Source organism: Oreochromis aureus, linkage group 3 (genome assembly GCF_013358895.1).
Source record: "Oreochromis aureus strain Israel breed Guangdong linkage group 3, ZZ_aureus, whole genome shotgun sequence".
In the NCBI taxonomy this organism is placed as follows: Eukaryota; Metazoa; Chordata; class Actinopteri; order Cichliformes; family Cichlidae; genus Oreochromis; species Oreochromis aureus.
Window position 1 is genome coordinate 49720039 of NC_052944.1, and position 14224 is coordinate 49734262.

A 14224-nucleotide genomic window follows, 5' to 3' on the forward strand; every position below is an offset into this window, starting at 1 on the left:
TTAAACATAATAATTAAAAGCACTTAAACAAACACAGAACTGCTGTCATGACGGAATCAGTGCTAATGGATGGATCTAACATCCTTCTCCATAGATCCAGGTCAAAAAAGCCTCGATGTACAAACATCTGAAGCACCAACAGTATAAATGTTTAAAATAGTTTCCTTTTTTATGTGTTTTTTGTCAAATTTTAGGCTAAAAGAATGAAATTTGGGGAATTTTTGCTGCTGTTAAAAGTCCACACAGGTTAAAAAGTGAATAAAAAGGAGAAATAGAATGAGATCCTGATCATCCCCTGAAGCAGCGCCCCCTCTGCTGAAAGTGAAAGTGTGATTTTATTGCTGCTTGAGCTCAGGACTGTTTTGAGAAGCAGAGCTAAAAATCAGAAGTGGGGAATGTGGGGGTCTTTCCACCTGGGTTCATAAGCAGAAGAAGGGGCAGGTAGACCAGAGGGGAGGGAATCCCCCTCACTCCCAGTAATTAAGTCTCGCTGTGGGCGTCCCCACTATGATCAAACACGATGTCATTACATGACTGAACGTGACTCTATCCCAGATCACTCATGATGAACTGATGTGATATTTATGGCATGATTTGAAGCAAAGGTTAAACATTAAGATCACTTCATTACGCTGGTTACATCCAGTTATAAGCTCTACTGCACTTCAGCGTGACTCTCTCTCTCTCATCAGCTCAGTCACAAATACACTTTAACATGACATCAATACACTGCTTCTCTTTATGATTACAACACACAACAATGTTTCTCATGACTTCTTTTTAACTCAATCACATATGATTGATATATGATAGCTCTGTGATTCTGTGTTTGTCAATCACAGCATAATTAATATCAGGTTTATTACATCATACATGTTAAAGTCAGAAATTTTCTGAATGTTTGCTTTGGTCCTTCTGACCAATTACCAAAGTCCTCAAACACATACCCAAGTGATATAATGTTTCCCCCGCCACTTACACTAACCATCTAAAATGAATGCTTAACCCAAATACCTGACACTAAAACCACACTTTGAGTCTCAGAAATGCCTGAAAACTCATGGGGACAGGTCACTAACCTATATAAAATGAGTTTTCAGCAGTACTTTTAAACAAATCAGTGAAATGAGAGTGTGATGAAGAGCTGAAGAAGAAACAGACAGCAGACACAGTGATGACGAACAGTTACCGATTTATTTGATTTCAGTCACCGTGTTCACCGAATACTGATGTTATTGAAGAACATGGAACAACAACAGTAAACTCTGTGGATCATTTTAATATGTGTGAAACACAAAAAACAAAAGTTTTTAAACGGGTAATTTGGTTCAACAGTTTGAACGTCATCAAATGCAAACAGAAAACGACACATGACAACAATAAATGAATAACTTATATAAACCAATTATATTAATTAATAGGACGAGGTAATAGTTGTAAAAACAAGAAAACACACAAATTGTAACAAAATGTCAAGAAGAGGCTTAAAAACCAGAGAATCCAAGAAACTCTTTCAGGTCAGTATTTAATGTTTTTATTCTCGTGGTTAAGTTTAAGCTTGTTTCATCACACACTCATCTGACTGTGAGCTAAAGAGTGACTTTGATTTAAAGGCAGTGAAAGCAGCAATAAACACATTAGTGTTTTAACATTTTACACCTGTAAACTGAGGACAGTCACAAATCAGACTATGACGTTAAAGTCTGAACATCGAGTCCCAACCAGCAGGAAGTTTCACAGTAAATGTAATAAATTAGTTGTAGCTTTAAAAATCTAGAGTATAAATCAGCTTCTTTTCTGTGTTTATAAAGTGCAGCAGTTACTTAAAGTGTTCAGCTTATAGTTCAGTTTTTCTGAGACATTAAAGATGGTAGACAAAGACTACAAACATGTGAAGTAACAAAAACAGTCAGAGCTCACAAACTGTACTAACAAAGTTTGCATTCTTACAGTGAGGTCAGTACAACAAAGGAGTGCTGAGTATGAGCTCCATAAATCCTGTTTATGTTACTTCAAAGTCAACTGGTGATTTTCCAATCTGTGTGTCTCCAACACAGTTTTAATGTTTTATTTCCATCTTTCCACATCAGCTGTGTCACAAATGTCCATGTTCATGGATATTTTCTTTAATGCTATGAAAAACCTTCCAGCCCTGCTGAGGTTTGGCAATGATTCATGTCAGTCCAGCACAGTGATGATCAGGGAGGATTTAAACCCTTTAATTTGTCCATCAGAGACACTTTGAGGTGTCACTGAAAGATTTAAGTGCACCTTAACCAGTGAGGTAAAGACTAAATAAATATTCATTAAACATGCTGACAGTGAGGCAGAGGAGTGTTTCTTCTCCAGGCTGAACTTCACAGTTTTGTATTGAAGGAGGAAATCCATCAGTTTCACTGCTTGATGTTTCCAAGCAGATCCTCCAGAGTCTGACAGCAGCCACTCTGACTGAAGACTTCTGTAAGAAATATTTCCTGTTTACATCCTCTGATCTTCCACTCTGGGTTTCCTTGTTCTACACTTTCTTTGTGTGGAAATGAGCTCGATAAATAAACTGGACGAGGCTCGAGTCTTCAGCTGGGGTCAAAGTTCAAATCAGGCTCACAATCTTTGTAGAAGTGACCTTATGATGATCTCAGTGCTGCTGGCCCGAGTGTCACCCTGTGGTTGATGGTTTGAATCCAACCCCAATCTAGCTATACTTGTAGTGGTTGTTTTTGTGTCTCATCATCCTTTGGATGCTTCTGCTGAAAGAAGTAGAATAATGAGTCAGTCTGATGACACAAGAATAACAACATGTTTGTGTTTGTTTGTTTGTTTCTTACCTTTAGTTTCTGAAAAATGCGGTGAGAGAAATATGCAGCAAAACCAGCGACAGCCACAACTGATAATAAGGTGACGACAACGACGACCACAGCGACCCTGGATCGACCTGCTGATTTAGAAAAGACAAGAAGGTCACCACAAATGCACAAAAACCCAAACAGGGATGATGCAGAGAAAAGTTGGAGGATTTTCTCACCGTTTGTTGGAGTCGTGTCCTGAGGATCTGGAGTTTGTAAGTTTCTGGGATGTTGCGGTTCCATTGTTGAGGTTTTAGCAACATTTGGATCTAAAAGATAAAAAAAACAAACAAAAAAAAAAACAGTAGTGTTATAATCTGCTGATAAAAATGAGACTGAGAATTTGTAATGGTGTAGCAAAACACACAAAATTTGAATCAGTCCTTAAATTCGAGTTTGGAACCACAAATATCACCAAAACAAATCTTCTCACCGACTACAAGTTCAACAACAGCAGCTTTCACTCTGCTCCTCAGCTTGGGGATGAAGCATCTGTATCTGCCGTTGTCTTCCTCCGACACGTTCAGGATCTTCAGTGAAATGTTCCCGTGTTTCATGTCGTCCATGAACAGCTCCGTCCTCCTGAAGTACGAGGCCATCTTCATGTCGGGGACCTCCTTCCTGTCCCTGTACAGGTGAACGTACTCCACTCGGCTCAGCCGGTCCGACGGGTCGGGCTTCAGGTCGGGTTTGGACCACTCCACCGTCAGACCCTGGACATCGAACATGGGCTCCAGGTGGCACGGCAGGATGACATCATCACCCGGAGCGGCAATGATTGGAAGATTTGAACCGATCACCAGAACCTCACCTGGAAACAGGCAGAAAATTAAACCTCCTGAACTCCCACAGACCCCTGTAGAGTTACACACCAAAGACCTGGAGATCATGAACAGCCCCACGAGTCTCTGTGCTTTTATTGTAATGTTGATCTGCACTTTGAAATTTTCAAATGACTGTGTACATCTATTCTCCACAACATGTTGGTAAAAGGTAGAGATAAAAGAACTTAAAGTGGAATGACTCAAGGTAACATAGCTGAGAATATTTCAACTCTGGACCAACCAACTATGAATACTTCACATCATAAATCATGACATAGTCCCCTCCCATTAAAGTACAATAGGTGCTATTGGAAGTTAAATGTATCCATAATACTGCATTTACTTGGTATCATGTCAGAGTTTGCAGCATTGCTGAGAATATTTTAACTGCTCTGTCTGCATATGAACATACATACATCATAACATTTCACTTTTACTGTCCGAATATACGATGGACACTTCATATGTGTGAAGATTACAGCTCTATACAGTCACTGAAGGCAAAGATAACGTCATTATCAGTGCGGAGTCTGCCTATGGACATTCACTGACAGCTGTCATCAGTGCCACATATAAAAGACAAAGTTCTAACAGTGAATTCGGCTTAATCAAAATTCCAAAAATGTAAGTAAAAGTGAAGTTTTAGCTTTAAGCTGAGAGTAGCTGAAAGTAAGATGTCGGTTTACCTTGAACAGGTGTGATTAAGACGAAACCCGAGCACAGAATTAGAGTCCAGAGTTTAAAAGCGTAAGAAGACGAGCTGTACCAGCGCATAGTAACAAGTCCACAGACTGACAAAGCGACTCTCACTTCCTCCGTTCTTCAACGCGACTGCTGAGTGGCTGTCATGGAGACGTTCTTATGAAGACGTCATGTCGTCATCTTTTCCATAATGGGGCGTGACCCTGGTCGTCATGACGACACAAAAACATGATTCCTGAGTAACTGGTTGCCTAACACGTACTTTCAGTTTATCCAGTTTATAAAGTCCCACAGCTCCCACAGTGTCATGAAACAGCATGACTGACGCTGTGTTGTTATCATGAGTTTTTAATTTAGCTTTTACCTAACGTTTATTTATTTTATGCTTATTTATTATATCCATTTTATTCTTATTTATTTTGTCTTTTTATCCTGTATATATTCTTATTGGGTCATATCTCCAGTCTTTCCTCGGAGGGGGCTCTCTGCAGCGGGGCTGTGATCGACCGTGGCTGCCGGGGCTCCGTGGGTCCTCTCAGCCTGGCTGGGGGGCTTCTTTGCCTCCCTCCTGCTGCGTGCCCAGCCTGGAGGCTGCGGTCTGAGACCGGCTCCCGGTGCAGACGGCTCCCTGTGATAGTGTTTCCTCACCTGGCTCATGTGTCCCCAGCCCAATTTTACTCTTTAAGTGTGTGTGTGTGTGTGTGGGGGGGGGGGGGACCACTTTTAACCATGTAAAGCACTTTGTGCTACTTTTCTGTATGAAAAGTGCTTTATAAATAAAGATTGATTGATTGATTGATTGATGAGTGACATAGCAGTGTGCAGTATAGCATCTAGAAATTAACTAGATATTTTGAACATTCCAATAATTTATTAGGAAGTAAAATGTAAGGCAAACATAAAAACATGAGATCATAAGATACCAAAGCAATGTCTTTAATAATTTGTGTGATGTTTATTTATTTACACTCCAGTTTTAAAATCTATACGTGAGGAAATTGTGATGGCTGTGACCCATAATGCACTCCTGTACCATTATGTAAGTGTCACACGATCAAATGAACCACAGTTCACATATTTGTTTGTTTGGTTATTGAAACTCGGTTCTTTTTCTTCTTCTTCCAGCTGCCACCTCTAGGGGTCGCCACAGCAGATCATCTGCCTCCATCTCACCTGATCTCTGCCGCACCAACCCTCTGCATGACCTTCACTACATCCATCAGTCTACTCTGTGGCCCTTCTCTTTACTTGCTCCTCCATCTTCAGCATCCCTCCTTTGCACATCTGAACCTTGCCTCTTTGACTTTGTCTCCAACTCCTCAGTATGAGGAAGTAAAGTCAGCCAAACACCCCGTCTTGTGATTCAGGAACAGTAGCTGACAAATTTCATGATTCAGTCAGGAGTTTGGTATTTTTCCCTTCTTTACACAAGCAAACAAACAAACAAACGTGTCAGTATCTCTGACTTAAAAAAATAACTTTTAAATGTGGCCTGTCTCTCTCCACTTCAGACAGTTTCAGGATTATTATAAATATAAAAGATGATTAATGTAACATAGTTTATGCTATTTCCTATATTTAATCCCTATTTTATTTACCTTTTATTGATGTTACAGCGTATAAATCCCCCCACCTTATACGTATGATGATTTTATCTTCCAATTACAGATGTTCTATTTCGTCAGTTACCTCTATTGTTTGCCTTAACAGCGTTTCTTAAAGTTAGTTTTATTTTGTACTCTGTTTGGTCTTATGTTATGTCTTAACCTGCTGTCTTTATGTAAAGCACTTTGGTGTACCTTTTGGTTTTAAATGTGCTGTATAAATAAAGCTGTATTGTATTGTACGCTCCTTATTTTACAATATAAAACTCAAGAAATATTTACCCTTGTGCGGACCAACACATTTTTTTAAACCAAAACAGCCTTAAAAATGTACGTGAAAATACTTATAGATGTTTGTCTGATTTCCAAATAATAGGGATCAACATTCAAAAATAAAATTGATATTCATTAACATGACATGGGATTTTTTTTTTTCTTTTTAAAGAAAGTATGGAGTTGAAATAACGTCCAATTAAGAAAGTCCCATCATGTTTCTTTTGGTAAACATTTATAAACACTACACGTGGTTTAATAAAAGACATTTACACAGCAGAAACTTCTTAACCCTGCTGTATCAAGTGTGTCAGATTTGATTTGAGTTTTTGAGACCTCAGCATCATCAGTGTGATGGTGATGTGTACAGTCGGACACATGCAGTGCTACTGTGAGCTATAAATGGCATAAAAATGCAGAAAGTTAGAAAAAAATGATAGAAATGAAAAACTTATGAATGTAAACTGATATTCAGTTTCTCTCTTGCTTTAAAAAAATGACAAAGGTTTCAATAAACACTATTAAAAAAGGAAATTTATGGCAAAAATTTTGTGGTTCAGGTTTTCCAAGGTTAATGCGAACATGCTCACTGTGAAACTGATGTAACCACATGTAGGGTGTACAGTGTAAAAACCCTTTCGTCAGGAATCAGACAAAGAAAACAGGATGTTTGTGCAGGTGGGGGATCTATATTAATACTGTAACAGCTGTGCATGTGGTGTTTCCATGCTGAGCCATGTGATTAGCTTGTCAACGTTCCATATTTCCGTAAATAAGGAAACACTTGATGATAAGCTGTGTTTTTATTTTAAACTGACCTTTTTGTCATTGAATTCATTGTTCATCAGCTGGACGGCCTTCTAAATGTCCCTGCATATATTGTTTTGCACTCCTGCCTTGAAATCATTAAAATCCTTTAAATATGTCACCGCTTTGAGTGCACAGATGTGGTTGAAAAGCTTCAGCAGGGCTGGATCTACTTTGCCAAACCCAGGTGGGTAACTTGGGTGGGACATGATTAGCAGAGTTATAAACTGCAGGTTGCTGGTTTGAGTCTGCGTTAAGATGCTGACATCTCTCACATGATAATACACTTTTACTAAACTCATTAAAAATACAGATTTTTTCTAGTTCACATGTAGCAGCTGTATGAAGGTTATTTCAAGCTGAAGAACAGCTGGAATCAACATCTGCACATATCACACATCTGATGGAAAAGTTAAGGCAGGAGCAGCGTGACAGGTCCTCTGTCAGCAGTGTGCAGCCAGACAGAAAATATATAAATGATCATGTGAGGTAGTGATTCTCAAAGTTGGACCCTCAGCTGTGTGTGAGGGTACGGCAGACGGGGGATACATTCTGGGAAGGTGCTGTTATGTTGTTCACGCAAAACTAAAACAAGATGCCAACAGGTAATACGACGGAAAACACACTAACGATTGCTGAAAAAACTCAAATGACACGCAAAAAGATCAGCAGCATGATACAATCCAGAGAGCAGATAAACAACCAGGTAAGGAGTGTTAAATCTCCCTGAAATTCTCATAAAAACCTAAAAATCAAACAAGTCAAGAATTATACATTGTTTCAAATTCACTCAGCTATCCATTGTCAGCCCACTGCCCACTGTCACAAACACATTTTTTAAATCTCTTACTCTACAAAAATACTTTATATATAGTTTACTTAATACTGTATATAACACTGTACTGTAAAATTTGTGTTGTCTTTTCAAGTATACAGTATCAGATTGGATTTTTGTGTATCATAAGACAGCCATGGAGTTTGATGCCAGTTAGAAGAGGAAACAAGTGAAGGGAGAGCCAAGGAGTTCAGAGTGGAAGTTGAAGAATGTTTCATAGAGTTCAGATATGAGTTGAAAAAGGCTCTGGGTGGTAGGGAAGAGTTATCAGTGAGGGGCTAAAGAAAAAAGACTGATAGTGGTTGTATGTAAGAAAAGGATCAATTACATTAGCGATATACAGATATTCAAAGTAAATGTAATAAATTAGTCATTCGTTTTAAACTTAAATTTCTAAACTGAAAAACAGACCTCACAAAATGTCTTTTAAGTACAAGTGGTTAAATGAAGGAATGACTATATTAGTGCGCACACACATTTGACAAAGTGCTGGAGTACATGAACACAGTAAAGGAGGTCTTTCTGTACTTCAAGTCATCAACTTGTAGTTCAGTTTTCACTGAGTAGAAAAAAACAAAACAAAAAAACACCTGAAGTAACAAAAACAATCAGATCTCATCAAATGTGCTACCAAACACTGCATTTGCACAATACAGTCAATAGAACAAAAGATTTCTTAATATGAACTCCATAAGTCCTGTTTTTGTCACTTCAAAGCCTGCTGATGCGTTTACAATCGTCAGAATATCCACACGGTGTGATGTGTAGTGGACGCTGGGATAATCCTGGACAACCTTCCAAACCAAACAGCCTTGCTGAATCTATCATTTTACGTAGGTGATGTTTTCAAAGCACACTGGCCAGCACTTGATCACAGTCACAGCTAAAGCTAGATAATAAATAATTAAATAAATAAATACAATAAAAATACAAAAGCTATTATCTACTGGAGCTACACAATGAGACCACATATTAAAGATATGTTGAAACCAGCTGATCATACTGCATTTCCAGTAACTCTAGAATTAATTACAAGAAAACAGAGTATAATGGTTACTGTAACCTGACATTTCAAACTAGGCAGGGAGGGTTTTTCCACTGACCAGAACTCTTTATAACCACCAGGAAACAAACCTGGAATTAATTTTTAACCTTGAATAAAACCTTCAGTGTTTTCCACAGTGAAATGTTTTAACCAAAAAGAGTCTATGGGGGAAACACTTTGGAAAACATTACCTCCTCAGGCCACATTTAAATCCAAGAGCCATTGCTTTATTGCTTCACAACCCACTTACATTTGAAATTTCCCTGTTATTCATTTAATCTAAATATAAAATGAGTTTAGTGTTACGTTTTGCAGAGTACTGCAACACTTTATTTTGGAATTGTTTTCGGGCTCTATAAATGTACTTCACTCAGGTGTTCAGGTGAGGCGTCAAGATTCAAACCCAAATCAGACTCACATCCTTTTGTAGAAGTGACATGATGATGGATCTTAGTCCTGCTGGAACCGAGTGTCTCCCTGTGGCTGCTGGTTTGAATCCCCAACCTGATTGAAGATCTAGGAACTCTCAGAGCTCCACTTACACCTAACAATACCAAATCCAGTAAGATGGAATTGTTACTGTTATCTTTGTGTCTCATCATCCTCTGGTTGCTTCTGTTGAAAGATTTTGAATAATGAGTCAGTGTGACGACACAAGAAGCAACAATAAGTTTGTGTTTGTTTCTTTCTGTCTTACATTTAGTCTTTGCTGAAGAAGGTCAGAGAAACATGAAGCAAAAGCAGCGACAGCCACAACTGATATAAAGGCAAAGATAACAACGACCACAGAGACCCTGGACCGACCTGCTGATGTAGGAAAACGTTTTACTAAAAATATGCCTCAAATGGAAATGATGTAGAAGAAAGTTGGACTGTTGGACTCTCACTATTTCTTGGAGTCGTGTCCTGAGGATCTGGAGTTTGGAGGATTTTGGGATGCAGTGGCTTGTCTGTCGTTAGGTTTTTAGCATAGTTTGGATCTAAAAAAAAAACCCAACACACCACAAAAACCAGTAGAATAAAAATCTGTTTGTGAAATTTGGAAAAAAAATTGGAAATGAGTAATAAACAAAACAAATCTTCTCACCGACTACAAGTTCAACGATTGCAGCTTTCACTCTGCTCCTCAGCTTGGGGATGAAGCATCTGTATCTGCCGTTGTCTTCCTCCGACACGTTCAGGATCTTCAGTGAAATGTTCCCGTGTTTCATGGCGTCCATGAACAGCTCCGTCCTCCTGAAGTACGAGGCCATCTTCATGTCGGGGACCTCCTTCCTGTCCCTGTACAGGTGAACGTACTCCACTCGGCTCAGCCGGTCCGATGGGTCGGGTTTCAGGTCCGGTTTGGACCACTCCACCGTCAGACCCTGGACATCGAACATGGGCTCCAGGTGACACGGCAGGATGACATCATCACCCGGAGCGGCAAAGATTGGAAGACTTGAACCAATCACCATAACAGCTGGAAACAGAACGAAAACTAAACCTCCTGAACCCCCACAGACCCCTACAGGGTTACACACTGAAGACCTGAACATAGTTTGAGTTGTTGTGCTTGAGATGACAGGAGTGTTTTTTGCATTAAAAAAGTCCTTATTTTCCCAAATACTTGGTGAAGAGATTCAGTTCAGTTCAGTTTTATATATATATTGTGCCAAAATTTAAAAAATGGTCCTCTCAAAGCGCTTTTTCTGGAGAAACACCAACAATCTGACTCTTCTTATGAGCAACCACTTGCCAACAGTGGAATGAAAAAACTCCCTTTTAACAAAACGAAACTTCTCCCAGAACCAGGCTCAGGGAGGTGCAGCCAGCTGCTGCGAGTGGTTGGGTCTCAGCTTTAAGCCTTCAGTGCTGAGTAGCAAGTCTCATCACTTGACTTCCATCTTTCAATGATTTCAGTGATTCATGATTTTAAACCGTAATTACATTTGTCTCACTTTTAACCTGTTATAATGTGAGTCTGTGCACTGCAGTAAGCACACATACAGGGCTCTGACTTTTCTCTCTATCCCACTCATTGGTTTAAATTAAAAATAGCAGCTGTTGCCTGTGAATGAGATGCATGCAGTGTCAGCGGATTTAATAAAGCAGTCAGCTTGTTGTTCTTCTAGCTTCGTATGAATTTTTATTGTTAACAGGAAATACAGAGAACAGCTGCTTCTGGGAGAAACGTCTACAAACTGAAATCATCAAAGCATAAATGATGAGTTCAAGTTACTAAAACATGAGGAGGTGCTGAATCACTAACCTCACAACCAGAAAGAGATGAAGAAGTCACAAACCACTCTGACAGGTTCATCTTTTATAAATCTTTTATAAATCAAATCAACTTATATAAATCAGATAAGACAAATTATTATCAGATTATTTGAAGCTTTGAGCACTGCTTCAGTGTCTGGGGTTTTTCTTGTTTTTTCCCATATTTAATACTGAGAGTCTACTTTATAATACTATAATAAAAGATACTTTATAATAAATAAATATGCATTTTCTAAATCTAAACCTCATTTTTTGGCGCTTAAAAAGAAAATAAAAGAGAGTTTTAAGTCAAATATATCTTCAGAAAAACTAAACAGCTATTAGGACTTTGTAATTCTGCTCCAATGTCAATATTTTCCTAATAATAAATCATCTTTCATCGATCGTAACCCGACATCTCTTGCTGTTCTGTACGTTCTGTATGTTTAAGCGTCTATCGGTTGCTAGACAACCATAACACAAAGTCCAGCTTTAAATAAACGCTGTTTGAACTCCGTTAGATCTCAACACAAAGACAGGACACTCATATTCAGATAAGATTTGATTTTTAATGTTCGATTATTTAACGTTTCTTCACATTAAATCTACATGAACGCGCAAACGTGAGAGAAAAAGGGTCGCTCATTACGAGTGCAGAACTTAACGGAGAATCATCATCAAGTTTGAAGCTTTCTTTACTGTCAGAGTAACTCACTCATAGCTATCATCACTTTCATTAAAACACAGTAAAGTAGTGATACTGAATTCGGCCCATTAAAGTTTCCAAAAATGTAACAGTTACGATGCCGATCTAAACACATACTGATGCTGAGGTTGTTTAGTAAATATATCCGTTTACCTTGAACAGGAGTCCTGACAATGAACTCCGAGCACAGGATAAAAGTCCAGAGAGCAACAATGAAAGAGGGTTTCTTTGAGTCTAAGCAGCAGGTACACATAATAGACGATAACAAATATAGAGCCGCTGTCTGAGTGAAACAACGATTCTTCTTCTTCTTTTTTCTTTTTTGTAAAGCTACAGTCGGCTGTTTTTCTGCCTCCTACTCGCTCAATGATGATGTGCTTTGTGTCTGAACAGTCACGCTGTGCTTGGTGTGATCGGGGCGGGGTTGATTTATACGCACTGCGATTTGATTGGTTAAAATGTCTTTACTAAACTAACTTATTAAAGCGTTACTACCTCATGTCACGGGTCTTTGTCTCCGTTATTTTAGTCTTTGGAGCATAATTAAATCGAGATACCTACAGAAATTCCTTCCTTCCATCCATCCATCTTCTTCCGCTTATCCGGGGACAGGTCGCAGGGGCAGCAGCCCAAGCAGAGACGCTCAGATCTCCCTCTCCCCAGCCACCTCCTCCAGCTTGTCCGAGCGAACACCAGGGCGTTCCCAGGCCAGCCGAGAGATATAATCTCTCCAGCGTGTCCTGGGTTTGCCCCGGGGCCTCCTCCCGGTGGGACATGCCCGGAACACCTCACCCGGGAGGCACCCAGGAGGCATCCTTGTCAGATGCCTGAACCACCTCAACTGGCTCATTTCTATGAGCAGCGGCTCTACTCTGAGCCCCTCCCTCCCAGATGGCTGAACTTTTCACCCTGTCTCTAAGGCAGAGGCCAGCCACCCTTTGGAGGAAGCCCATTTCTGCCGCTTGTATCTGCAATCTTGTTCTTTCGGTCACTACCCACAGCTCGTGACCATAGGTGAGGGTAGGAAGGATCTCTGCTTTTTGTGGACGGGGTGGTTCTGTTGGCTTCATCGGGTGATGGCCTCCAGCTCGCCTTGGAACGGTTCGCAGCCGAGCGTGAAGCGGTGGGAATGACAATCAGCACCTCTAAATCTGAGGCCATGGTCCTCAGCCGGAAAATGGTGGAGTGCCCACTCTGGGTCAGGGACGAGTTCTTGCCCCAAGTGGAAGAGTTTAAGTATCTCGGGGTCTTGTTCACCTACAGAAATTATTTCACGAAATTTTGCATCAGTTACAGTTGCCATAGAAACTCTGGCTCAGCGTCATTTCGGTAATTTGGCGTAGGGAAAACAAATGTATCTGTCAGGTAGAAAGTACTGTCTGGTGCCCTGATGTAAATTACACTGGTGACTTGTAATGTTGACTCAGAGTTTTCATGGATTCACGTTGCAAAAGCTGAAAACCTGCCACATCCTTACTGATGCAATCTTGCTTATTGCAGAGTAACAGCATGCAGAAATTGACCTCATTGTCATTTTATCTGTTGTCACGGATCTGACAGTGTTTGCACCATGCTCTAATTCAGCAAGCTCTTTAGAAAGACTCATTCTTTCACAAGATAGAAAGGCAGACTGCGAAGCCAGTGCCTGGTGGTTTTTTATGAAGGTTCTTCCACAGAGTCATGTTTTCAAACAGCTGCAACGTCTCCCTCTGTGTATCTGTACATCTCTGAACTACTAGGAAACGCTGGCAGATGTGACACAATTTTCAGCGCGTGTCACAGTGTGAAAAGGGGTCAGCGGTGAGCATACAATAAAGGCAGCCTGACACACAATTTTGTCACTGCGCTCTTTGTAAATACCACAATCCAGTTTGCATTGTTACTAAATCTAACCCTGTTTGTCCCGTTACCTTTGATCAATATGTTTTTCTTAAGGAGGTATTGCAGTTGTTGCGACACACTCATGGGCTCACTGTGCCATCAGCTGTTGGGTTCAAATGATTAATCAGCCTGTTTTTTGTTTCATCATTTCATCATGAGTTTGACATTTTGAATGCTTCTATTTATATAAACCTATCCAGTGATATTTTAATATGATTTCAGACTGTTTCTAGTTTAAAATGCACATTAATACATATTAAGTAACAAACTGATAAATGAGGATCATTACACAGCAGGGATTTATTTAAATCCCTGTAAAATTGAATTGGTCATATCTTCATACTTTAGACTGTAAGTTTGCCCAGTGTAACTTCCTGTTGTCAGGAATAGCGAGCACTGTGGTCAGTGAATGCTAGAACAGCTGCATAATACAATAATACATTGTTTCTGTACTGCATTTTAT

The 14224-nt window shown here is 39.7% G+C and overlaps 2 protein-coding genes across 7 annotated transcripts; both read right to left on the reverse strand.

Annotated features, from left to right (window-relative positions):
• Window positions 1-1263: 1263 nt before the first annotated feature.
• On the reverse strand, window positions 1264-4485 carry LOC116312532 (myelin-oligodendrocyte glycoprotein-like). Of its 4 annotated transcripts, none has more exons than XM_039610493.1 (5): window positions 4354-4485; window positions 3277-3654; window positions 3023-3112; window positions 2826-2932; window positions 1264-2744 (listed from the first exon to the last, which is right to left on the reverse strand). In XM_039610493.1, exons 1-5 carry the CDS (start codon window positions 4439-4441, stop codon window positions 2697-2699), a joined length of 711 nt encoding a protein of 236 aa, XP_039466427.1. In that variant the 5' UTR covers window positions 4442-4485; the 3' UTR covers window positions 1264-2696. The 4 variants fall into 4 exon arrangements, with proteins under 4 accessions (XP_039466427.1, XP_031585838.2, XP_039466426.1 ...); XM_031729978.2 differs by having other exon boundaries at window positions 1264-2747; XM_039610492.1 differs by having other exon boundaries at window positions 2826-2935.
• Window positions 4486-7324: 2839 nt separating this feature from the next.
• Window positions 7325-12499, reverse strand: LOC116312530 (myelin-oligodendrocyte glycoprotein-like). 3 transcript variants are annotated; one of them, XM_039610502.1, is made up of 5 exons: window positions 12442-12499; window positions 10021-10395; window positions 9821-9913; window positions 9631-9740; window positions 7325-9548 (listed from the first exon to the last, which is right to left on the reverse strand). In XM_039610502.1, exons 1-5 carry the CDS (start codon window positions 12458-12460, stop codon window positions 9516-9518), a joined length of 630 nt encoding a protein of 209 aa, XP_039466436.1. In that variant the 5' UTR covers window positions 12461-12499; the 3' UTR covers window positions 7325-9515. The 3 variants fall into 3 exon arrangements, with proteins under 3 accessions (XP_039466436.1, XP_039466435.1, XP_031585836.2); XM_039610501.1 differs by lacking the exon at window positions 12442-12499 and adding an exon at window positions 12034-12412 and having other exon boundaries at window positions 9631-9737; XM_031729976.2 differs by lacking the exon at window positions 12442-12499 and adding an exon at window positions 12034-12411.
• Window positions 12500-14224: the final 1725 nt, after the last annotated feature.

Coding starts and splice junctions, on each gene's coding strand:
- LOC116312530 (XM_031729976.2), bottom strand. CDS start 12,133: ATGTGTACCTGCTGCTTAGACTCAAAGAAACCCTCTTTCATTGTTGCT. Junction 10,396..12,033: donor TGTCAGGACTCCTGTTCAAG/GTAAACGGATAT, acceptor TTCTGTTTCCAG/CTGTTATGGTGATTGGTTCA. Junction 9,549..9,630: donor TTCTTCAGCAAAGACTAAAT/GTAAGACAGAAA, acceptor ATCTTTCAACAG/AAGCAACCAGAGGATGATGA.
- LOC116312532 (XM_039610491.1), bottom strand. CDS start 4,441: ATGCGCTGGTACAGCTCGTCTTCTTACGCTTTTAAACTCTGGACTCTA. Junction 2,936..3,022: donor GGACACGACTCCAACAAACG/GTGAGAAAATCC, acceptor TTTCTAAATCAG/CAGGTCGATCCAGGGTCGCT. Junction 2,748..2,825: donor GCATTTTTCAGAAACTAAAG/GTAAGAAACAAA, acceptor TACTTCTTTCAG/CAGAAGCATCCAAAGGATGA.